Source organism: Schistosoma mansoni, chromosome 7 (assembly GCF_000237925.1).
Source record: "Schistosoma mansoni strain Puerto Rico chromosome 7, complete genome".
Taxonomy (NCBI): Eukaryota; Metazoa; Platyhelminthes; class Trematoda; order Strigeidida; family Schistosomatidae; genus Schistosoma; species Schistosoma mansoni.
In genome coordinates, this window is record NC_031501.1 from 7,121,815 (window position 1) to 7,133,444 (window position 11,630).

Here is an 11,630-nt window from a genome sequence, read left to right on the forward strand (position 1 = left end):
GACCACATGAATATGCAGATATAGGTTTGGGAGGTTTTTATATGCACTATTTTAATTAGTGTCTTAAGTGCCACAATCGGGTTTGATGCAATCGATGCTGATGCTGCCGTTAGTTTCATTCTTATCCATTATATGCTATTTGGGTTCACGCTGAAGAATTTTGAAGGGTCCTTTGTATGCTATTTCGAAAGGTCGTCGAACTGAGTCGCGACGTACAAAGACGTGTGTACTGTATCGCAAGGAAGGTTGAACGAAAATATCACTTAACTGAGGTTTAGTGGAAACAGGTTTAACTGAGAGCATTGCGTTGGTAAGCCTGTTTATTTATGAGTTAAGATCTATATTCATTGAAGAAGATGAAGGATATACGAATTCTCCTGGAGCTCGGAGTATTGTTCCATAAACGAGATGAACTGCAGTGTATCCAACGTCAGCTATCACTGCATCGCGAATACCAAGTAAGATAAGCAAATGGGCGTCGGTCCACTATGAAACGTTTGCTGCTGATAGGGAAGCTATTAGCTGTCAGTGAAAGCGTTCTACCGACCAGTTTGCATGTGCGTGGTAGGCGGTCGTTCGGAATGAGCCCGAGGGACTTTCGCTGTGTCTAGTCACCTTAAATTTCTGGCGGCTAACACAGGAACGTGCCCACTCCTTCACGCTTTTATTCATACCAGGACGGCGAAATCGTTCTGCTATGGGCTTGATGAACGCACGAACACCTGGATAAGAAATTTTGTGCAACGTGTTAAAGACGTTGGATTGATAATGTTTCTGCACGATTAGACGATCCTTACATGTAGGATTCCTTACCTATCTACATCTGTTTAGTGTGCAGTTTTATGGTCGTTGAAGATAACCCGTGCTGAAGAGCAGCGTCTTCTTTTTAAAGCTGGATGAGTTTAAGAAGGTCGATTCCTTGGAAACTGTTTAAGGAAGTTAAACGAGACAAAGCGTCTGCTACTACATTATTTTCTCCAGAATAGTATTGCATGTCTGCGAAATGTAGTCCAGTTGTTGAGACTATCGAGGAGAGTACGTGTCTGGGGACGAGCTTATAGAAAAAGTAAGAGGTTTATGATTCGTGAAAAGAGTGAATTCTAGGCTTTCAATAGAAAGTTGAAAATGCCGTAGAGCATAATGCATAGCTAGGAGTTCCCTACCGAATGTACTATACCCTGATTCAGTACTTATCAACCGTCTTCAGAAGAATGCCAGAAGTTGCCAGGTGTGATTAACCCATTGTTGTAAGACTCCTCCGATTGTCGAGATGGATGCGTCTACTGAGATACTAATGGCTACTTGGGTGTCCTGGTGTGCAAGCATGATTACTTTTGCTATAAGTTCCCCAATCGTGCAGAATGCTTTTCTCGCGGTGTCGTCCAAATTGATGGATTTCGCATTTCCACGAAGTTGGTCGATTAAAGGCTCCATAAGGGACGCGGAGTTTGGTATGGACCGTCTGTAGAAACTTACTAGTTCGTTAAACATGCGCAATTGTTTGCCCATGGTCGATTCTGGGCAATCCAGAATTGCCTCCACTTTGCTTCTAAGAGGTCGGATGCCTTGAGCATCAATAGTGTGTCCTAGGCAATCTAAGGAGTCGGTTCCATTTTGGAATATCCGAATGTTTACAGTAATGCCATGCTTTTGTAGTAGTTCGAAGAGAAGGTTCAGATGCTGGAGATGAGATTCTCTGTCCGGACATACAATCAGGCAGTCACCAACAGCATCTACGAAGTTGAAACCTCAAAAGACGTCATCGATAAACATTTTAAAGGTCTGAGTAGCATTTCTTAAGCCTAAAGGCATGTGCAAAAACCCGTGGAAACTGAAAAAAGTGATGATAGCGACTTTAGGAATGTCGTCATTAGCCATGGGAATTTGGTAATATGCTCTAGCCAAGGAGATTTTCGATTAAACAGTTGTACCTTTCAAGGCAGCTGTCAAATCGTGAACATGAGGCAACGGGTAACGATCAGGAGTGGTTTTCGCACTCAATAGGTGATAGTCACCAGTTGGACGCCAGTCGTTGTTGTCCTTTCTAAATCTATCATGTGATCGAATTCGTTTTTAACCAACCTCAGCTATTCGGGAGCTAGTTGACGCGCTTTCGATAGTACAGGTGGTCCTGTAGTCGTGATATGATATGTAACATTGCTGATTACACATGGCAATTTCCGTCGTGTTTGGTATATCTCAGGGTACTTATCGAGTATTTTTTGGAAGTATGAGTCTTACTGTGAGTGAGGATAATCTACAACCGGAAAACGAAGTTACACAAACAGATAAATTAGTGTTTCTGTCTACTAACCTCCGTTTGTGCGTGTCCATGAGTAAATTATGATGTTGTAGCAGGCTTATATCAATGGCTAACATTGAAACATCTGCGACAACGAAAATTCAGTTGATGGGTTTGCGTAAACCCACGTTAAGATAGACGTGCCGTTTATTATATGCGGTGACAGGTTTTCCGTTTTCCCCCTGTAAGTTTAAAACCAGTTCGTGCAGTTGGTCGTTAGAATTCGCTGGAAGAACGCTAACTTCTGCTTCACTGTCGACGAGGTAGCGAACTTTCTTCATCACGTCAGTGACGAATAACAGACGGCTGTGTTCGCCGGCCATGGTTGCTATCAACGCGTGCCGGATGGGAAGCTTCCCGAAGCGTTTTTCATGTCGGTCGGTTTGAAATTCGGTTAATTGCAGGGTTTTCTGTATTTCCAGCAGATTTTCTAAACTGGTTATTATACCAGGACCAGTCAGGCTTATCTGTCCCCCGTGGCTTAGAGACAGATCGTTTTCGTGAAGAACCCCTTCGAGAAGTTTGTGATCGCTTACGTTCATGACGAATACGGGGGCCGGCGTATGACAGAGCTCCGCAACGTCGTTTTGTATCGGTTGAGGTTTATCTTTGACTGATAAAACCTCGGCGATAAAAAATTTGACGATCTCTAAAATACGGTTGGCAAATGTAGCGAGCTCCTATTTGATAGCTAATCAGTATATCTAAGTGGCTGATCTTATATGGCTAGAGGTTGCAGGAGAAGCTGAGCACGGCGTTCCCACTCGTGATCTGGTGCGGATGCGTGACAGAGTGCCTTCAGTTAGGTGAGCCCATTAAAACTAATGTCATCAGCATCCAATGCCGAAAACTTACAGAGCTATTGATCTTGGAGATTTACTTACTACTAAAAAGACCAACCTCGGGAATTTGGCAAAAATGTCCATCCTATGAAAGAACTTATGCCTAGTTAACACAAACTGCGTGAAGTTCAGCACAATGACAGAAAAAACCAATTAAAGATCTAAGCACGTCCAAAGAGCAAAGTAAAATAATTCCTAAAGTTCTAACTTCAACCGAAAAAAATAACAGGAAACGATAGGTAAATATGCTTTTAATACTAAGAGTGGACAAAGAAAGAACTAATTCACGAGTTTGAGAGTAACAGCTTTTTTAAAACCTGCTAGAAATTACTTTTTATCACTTTTAAACTGCCCTTGAGTAGTGAGTACTGTTTTTATGTTCTCTGTTAGTTGATTTGATATTATTAACTTCAATCAGTCGCTACCGCCCTCTTTAGATTTTTCTTCCCGCTCGTCAAAACGAAGCAAACGTCCGGTGAGCAATCAGCCCAACTCAAACTGTTCTCCATCCGATCAAATAGGTTGTATACCATCAACGTTGATGATCTATGTCAAATGATTGGAGGCCTACTTGAGCCAACTGTGTAACAAACATGCTAACTTCGAAGTCACAACTCGCGTTCAGCGTCTAATGTGAATTACCCCATCCGACGTATTAAAGTGCTATGTCTGCTTTGAAGACTGTATAACACAAAGAGCGTGACTACGTAAATATATTAGAATTAGTACAGAGATTTTATTGAGACCACCACCGCATGAGCCAGTCCATGACGTATGATTAACTGATGCACGTTTTGTTGTCTTTGACTTTAACAGGGATCGATGATCTGTTCGATATTCAGTGACCCAACTCCCGCATGATTTGGCTAGAGCTTAGTGACATTTCACTGCCCCGACAAGGTAAATGAGGTCACTGGTATATTCTTTTCTTTTGCAGTTCCAAACTTTTCATTCATGGATAGGAAGCTTCTTATGTGACCGCAGACAAAGAGTGAGGGTCAATGGAACGCTATCTGAATGGAAACCGGTCAAAAGTGGTGTACCCCAAGGCACCATCTTAGGCCCTTTACTTTTCCTTCGATATATTAATGAACTACCTTTATTACTTAAGTCGTCGACGTTATTGTTTGCGGATGATGTTAAAATTTGGAGAACAATAAGAAATGAGACTGATCGTTGTTATCTGCAAGCGGATTTAGACGAATTAGTTAGGTGGGCTCATGATTGGGACCTGGAAGTTAATTCCAGGAAGAGCGTGTTCATGCACATCGGGCACGATATTAGTTACCACTATACCATTGATAGTACATCTCTGCCACGCGTTCAAGAGCACAAAGACTTAGGAGTAATTATAAGTCACGACTTGAAAACTACTATGCACTGCAATGCGGTTGCTTCCAAAGGCTATCGCGCGCTATGGTCGCTTCGCAGAGCATTTAAATGCTTCGACGAGGATATGTTTCGAATTTTATATCCCACCTATGTAAGGCCACACTTAGAATACTGTATCCAAGCAGCTAGCCCTTGTCTGATAAAGGATACTAAATCGCTTGAGCGTGTCCAGCGTGTAGGGACAAAATTAGTAAAGGGTCTTTCTAAACTCCCTTACGATGAGCGTTTAAAACGTCTAAATCTTTTCCCCTTATCTTATCGTAGGACGCGAGGTGACCTTATACTGGCATTTCGTATCTTTAATTATGATCTGGGTGTTAATGTCTTATCTTTTTGCTCCCTCCAGCACTAATAATCTCCGGGGTCATAGCAAGAAGGTTCTGAAACCGCGATCTAATAAACTAAAGGTGGGGTCCCGTTTTTCTCATCGAGTGGTCAATGACTGGAACGCTTTACCAGAACAAGTGGTATCAGCACCATCAGTGAACATCTTCAAAAAGAAGCTGGACCTTCACTGGAAGGAAATCTGTCAGGATTAACACAGGTTCATCAGCCTACTATCCTTATTACTGAAGACTGAAGACTGTCCTCATTCATTCCTACGGAAGAAAGAGATGTCCAATGGGCACTTGAAGCTTTTAATATACAGGAGTATTTTTTCTAATTGTACTCTTGATAATACTACGACATCGAACAGTGTAGGGGTTCAATTGATCCGCTATTTGTTCGTGCTATTTAGGTTACATTTCGGTCAGACGCAAGGATTTGATTTCCTTGTAAGTTACCTGGGTTTTGATGATCTCGAGCTACAAGGTGTGACATGATAAAGCGATCTTTTGTGTCTCAACTTATAAGTTCTGTGTAATCTTGTTGCTAATTCAACAAAACCGTTTTACCTGTTACTAGCTGTTTCTATCCCCATCAATTGTTACTCTAACTATACAAAGCTAAACTAAAACAAAATATAGGTAGATAGTATTTGTAACATGGAAAAGTGGCAATACTATGCTAAACGGCAATGACTCGTGATGCAAATATGCACTATTTAGTCTACAGGTCTCCTGGTAGATCGAATTCTGCCATTTTCTAAGGTTTCGAAGTCGGAATATCGTTAAGCAGTGTCACAAAACGGTGGAGAGGTTTTAGTAATGGTATTTCACAAAGCGGAATTGAGCTACATGGGATGTTTTGAAAATATGTCACATACAAGTGACGCTCACTACCAATCAATAGTTTCGGTATGATTCGAGTTTGGGTTTTGGGTGGGTTTCAAGTACACCATGTTTTATGATTGTCAGGACATGAAAGATTAAATATTTAAGCTATGAAATAAACAGTTAGTCCGTAACAAAATGAGTTCTAAAAATTCAAACGTCCGAAATTGGTTGGCACATCGAATTTTCAGTTCAGATCAAGTGTATAGGAAAAGTAGCTCCTAGTTGTTAAATCCAAGACATATGTATTTAAGACACAAATAAGAATTTGAACTGTAAACTAAGATACAAGGACTACTTTGAACATCTTTTGTATCTAGTATATCTGTTTCAATCATTCTGTTCGGTGCCGGTGTGGCGCATATGTATCTGGTGCCCTTTTGTACCAATATATGTGTTTAAATAAATAAATAAAAAAAAGTTCAGTGCCGGTAAGTCGCTAGGATTTTGTGGTCTTAGAAATATGAATAGCCTAAAATCACGTTTCACGACCTACAACAAACAAATGTATCCATCACATCTCAACTGACAACTCACTGAAGTACAGTGGACAGTATGTCGAAATTTCTACATTCACCGAGTATAAGTTACTCGTTGTCGTACAATGAAGAGATAGTTCCTGGTCTTATTCAACTTCCATTACAAGAGATTTAGCTATCTGGTTCCTTTTTATCAGGCTTGAGATTCCCTAGTTTACCAAATTCAGTTGTGAAAAATGGCAAAAAATAACGAAACGGGAACAAATCCATTGAGTCTATAGATGGGGTTTTCTTGCGAAAAAAAACAGGGACACCAGTGAGTGAAAATGCAGATTCCCACATCCGTTTATATCTCTTTAAGCTCGGTACGGTGACAGATATTGTCCTCTGTCGAGTACTTGCTGCTGTATATTGACTAAATGATAAATAAACCCTAGTTTACAGGTCGTCACTGTTCATCCAATGAATTTTGATTGTTTAGAGTATATTCAGTTGGCTAGTTATCCTGCATGAAGTGTAAAACATGTTAGCGACAGCAAGAAAATGCACTTGTAGACCTCTAGAGTAGGTGCTAGTTTCTCTAGACTGTCTGGATCCGTTCAATTTTAATTAAATAAATTGGTGACTAGGTAGTTTATTTGAATCGGTTGTTTACATTTCCCCATAGATGTTTACGACCGCAGTTGTTTAGTATTTTCTTGGCGTATGTGCATCTTGTGAGGATTTCCTCATAATTGCCACAAGCATGTTTTACGTAGTGATGGATAGTGGACTTCAGGACACGCATTTCATCTTATTCGGAACTCGTCACCTGGATGTACCTGCGTCTCAGAGTTCACTTGCAGTCCTAAACATCACTTGGAAAATTCAAACTACCAACACAAACGAATTAGACTTCATCCCGTTACACGTTTACACACTGAATATTAATAAAAAGATGATTGTGATTGTGTATCACATAAAATTAGAGGATGTCAACTTCATGAGTCTCTCCCTCTGAAATAAATCAATACTGACTATTGGGATTAACCTTTTTCTCGACATATGTAGTCGGAATAAACTATTTGATTACAGTTGCTTAATAAATTTGCCGGTTATTCCGTTCCACAGCTACGAAAAAGTAACAAAAGTACAATGAGCAGACCAGAAATGTAGATTTATATTTCAGTGAAAAATCATACTAATATGTCTGTAATCTCTGTTTATACACGTATTGATTGTAGTTCGGAGAATGTCAAAAATGCATTTTACCTAAAGCTTCTATTATTGTAAAAAGCCAAGCGTTTTATACTCAGTATTCATTTGTGCGAAGTGGTTTTGGTGTACAATAAAGCTGAGCCTTTTGGAAGGACACTTTCAAAGTATTCACAATAACTCAGAAACTACTTACAGGTCTTTGTGCTTTGATGTAGACTGCGTTCTTTATTCTGAAATTTCAGCCGTTGAATTTCAAACTCAAAGCTTTATAAACCTACTTCGATTCAAGTAGGTGGTTTGGGCACCCACACAAATCTAATGACAAAGTGTGGCGCATATATATTTTGTGTTTCCTTGTACCAATGTTTACGTGTTTAAATAAAATAAATAGTCGGTAATATCACTAGTCACCATGTACAAATTAAATACATTACACACAGACCCATACGTAGCTACTTAGTGACAAAACATTCAGCTTTTATAACCGTCTATTCGTAATGCATAGAAATGGAATCTTATTTTATAAATTTCTGTATTGTTTTTATGGTTTAAACATTAGTTGCATACTCACATCTTATCTCTATTTGTTTCAACAGGTTTTATTTACACATCTGCATTGTTCAGAAAATGAATAATTTATTCTTTCTATTTCTGTCTGGTTGGATATAATTTCTTGTTTTCCAATGTATTAGCTACTCATTCTCATGCCTACTCCACATTTATCAAGAGCAACATCAGGACCGTCTTCTGGTTATGCCGTAGGTGATGAAATTTGTGATACTTCATGTCCAATTGATTGGGATACAAATGTAGTAAATTTTATATCAACTTGCTTGCATCCTGGTCTAGTCCGACGAACTTCATCTAGTGCAACGTATGGTTTTGATAAACCGAATCATTTTAGACGTCAGCATCGCCGAAATCTATCTACAGCTACAACGGTCGGATTTGGCCGTTATCCTGATAATCAGATTACAAGTGGTCGAGTTCCATATGCTAATGTTTTCAATCATCCAAATGATTATCAAGCCCCTCCACCATATTATTCTAAACGTATTTTAGGCCATGCTCGCAATATCAGTGATCCTACATCTGGTTGGGATTTCCGTACTGTCACAAAACCTCTTATTCTTGACCAGTTAACTGAAAGACCATCTTATAATTGGGATGGTTCTGCCGAACAAAATCTAGTGGTGTCAGGTGAACACAAAATCCCGGACGCTTCACTCATTCCTGAAAATAAACCTGAAGCTTATCCTTGTCTAACACCTCCACGTTCATCTAATGATATTGCATTAGAAAATTCGTTTATATGTGCGCGTGATGCAGAAACTCATGAAATAACTACAACTGCAAAAGTTGATGATACTTCTTGTTTATGCCCTTGTCTACAAACCTGTGCTAGTCCACGTATTGTATTAATCGGATTATGTTTAACTATGTTTATGCAAACTATGGTTGTATCTGGTCTGATGAGTAGTATGTTTACTACATTGGAAAGAAGATTTAATTTAACTAGCCGACAAATTGGCTCTATGATTAGTTGTTATGAAGTAGCCGGTGTCATAACCACGGTGATTGTTAGCTTTATTAGCGGTCAGAAACATAATCGATTACGTGTTATTGGTTTGGCGACATTGATCCTGGCTCTTGGATTTGGATTATTTGCATTACCACACTTTTTAGCTGGTCCCTACAGACCAAACTTACTAACTACTCCTAGTGGTAATACTGCTACTGGCATCAGTACTGAAGATATTCTTTTCCATTCCTCTCTGTCGTCTTCTCACTTCCCTCTTAATCAAGATTTAGAAAGTTCCATTCAGTTGGATGGACCACTGTGTATCGATCAATCGCGCAATACCTTTTCTCAGAATGTTATTTCCAATTCACTTAGTAATGGAACTAATGTCGGTGACATAGTTATTCGTGCTGCCTCACTCACTGCTACCGATACTTTTAATAATTATGATATTAATGAATCATCAAGCACAGGATTTATGGGGAGTAGTGACATTGTTCAGTCTGTTCTCTTTCCAACTTTTTGTCTTGCAATGTTGCTAGCCGGGATCGGGGCTAGTCCTTTGTATGTCTTAGCTCCAACTTACTTATGGGATAACTTAACAGATCGACAATATCCAATATATGCAGGTATGCAGTGTATTTTTTGATAGTTTGTATCAACCTTTATATTTAAATGATTCATTTATATATAAATTCAAATTTTACTCAGTCTGCTTAGCCTTTAATAAGAGAGTAGTATCGGTTAATAATTCCTATAATTACTAGGTCGTAGTTTCAAACTCCATTTTAGATACTTTGGTTTGAAAACCAGATTTCATCACTAGTGTGTCACATGAAAAGTATGGCGTGTAATAGACTTCACGAATATGTACTTTGTTACTAAGTTACATTACTTTTCTGTTAGTTGATGAGGATAAAATCTCATTTCATCAAAATCGGTTTTATATCATTTTATATGTTGATCATTCCCCGAGTCGGGTGCATACTCATCAGAGTTGACTTTCAGACTTTAATATCAGTCATTATGGCAAATATCACAGTAGAGGATAAACACCTTCCCACTACGGATCGATCATTCTCTAACTTTCATCAGGTATAATGTTGTTGAAATAGTCTACAAAATGAATTTGTTCTCTGCTTTATAGTTTCTTGTAGTTCTTCATAATATTTCGGAGTATAGCTATAAACGTTTTGAGATAATTTATATACATACAATAAAAAGTACGCTATACTATGCTGTTAGGATGAATATTTATATAACAGTTTATTATAAAAAAACGCTTAAAAATACATTCTATTTACACTGCTCTCTGTACATATATATTATCATACACACCAGTAAAATATGTCAACCTAGATCAGATTTATTCACTAACATATTTTGGTAAATACGTAGTCGTTGTTGTTGTCATCTTTCAATTAGTGTTAACCATAAAAATATTCTACCAACTTATGGTAATGATGCTAATAATAATAATGTTATTATTATACGTGCTTCGGTCTGGGTACCCGACAAGTATCACAGCCCACACACAAATCAAATGACTTGTGTGTCTCATATGTATTCGGTTCCTCTTTGTACCAATATTTATGTTCAAATAAATAAATAAATGTTATAACTTGTGTCCACCTGGATGCCCTGTTAATGTATAACGTGATAACATCACCAATTAAAGAGCAGTGAATTATCGATCGGACCAATGACACACGAAATCCGTACGAGCAGTCTAGAGTACTTGTCGGTCCTGCTTCCTGCCTAGCCCAGCCAGTTAAGTCCAGAACACCAATCTCAGCCTTTGCGGTATGAATCATTATAATTTAAATATACTAAGTTTATATAGCAGTCAAACGGACCATGTCGTACCATAAAATAGAAAATAACATTTGTACAAGATTCAGCCAAAAGTGGCTGTGAATATGGGGAACAGTAATTAATAGACTGGGGATAAATCAAGAATGGCAAATCGTATAATAATAGCTCGCAGGTCAAAATAAAGCTTATAATAAGAGGGACGTTGAATATGAATAGTTTAGTTAGTTAACAATTATACACATAGTATTGGTCCATAAATAGATATCAAAAGTTACCACTCATAATTCTCTTCGGGATGTAACAATAAATAATAATAATAAGTAAAAATATAGATTTCCGTCTATTATTTTTGTGAGTTAATTCAAAGGAGAATAACAGTTAGCTAGATCCTTGATAATAATTCGTCTTTTTATATGTAAATTCTTTATGGAGTTTGAATAGACATGTATCATTCGTGTATTCAATTATCCATAGAGTCCAGTTGAATAATTGCTTGTTTGATAATGACGGTTAACTAGCATTTGGTTTGTAAAGGAATGGTAGATAAAAATTAAATTGAGGTTAAAATTACCACTCATAAGATTCTAAATCTGATATTAATGTTATTTTCATAAGAGTTGATACAAACTCATGTATACAAACCGAGCAATGTAAGGCTTCACTCCATAATTGTTACACCTCTCACTAGTTAACATGTATATTAGCCCCCCAAATGCTCTGGTACGGCTGAGAGTGGAGAGAGTCCGCTCTCCCTCTCCAAATGCTCTCACATGGCCAGCGAATATATAGCCTCTGCCAGGGAAGCCCTACTCACTGCCTTCTCGTGGCGGGGGTGTTGTTTACGAAATTGAGAGAACGAAAAGCGAA

At 38.4% G+C, this 11,630-nt stretch overlaps 2 protein-coding genes across 2 annotated transcripts in view; both read left to right on the forward strand.

Annotated features, from left to right (window-relative positions):
* Smp_134540 (hypothetical protein) overlaps positions 1–6,742 on the forward strand; it is a gene marked incomplete at both ends in the record, with an annotated part of 33,594 nt that extends 26,852 nt beyond the window's left edge. The window contains one exon of the mRNA XM_018798733.1: positions 6,674–6,742. Within this exon, the coding sequence (XP_018653645.1) occupies positions 6,674–6,742 (69 nt within the window). The remainder of the gene's footprint in view (positions 1–6,673) is intronic.
* Positions 6,743–8,130: 1,388 nt separating this feature from the next.
* Positions 8,131–11,630, forward strand: part of Smp_134530 (putative organic anion transporter) — a gene marked incomplete at its 5' end in the record, with an annotated part of 68,874 nt that continues 65,374 nt past the window's right edge. The window contains 1 exon segment of the mRNA XM_018798734.1: positions 8,131–9,577. Within this exon segment, the coding sequence (XP_018653646.1) occupies positions 8,131–9,577 (1,447 nt within the window).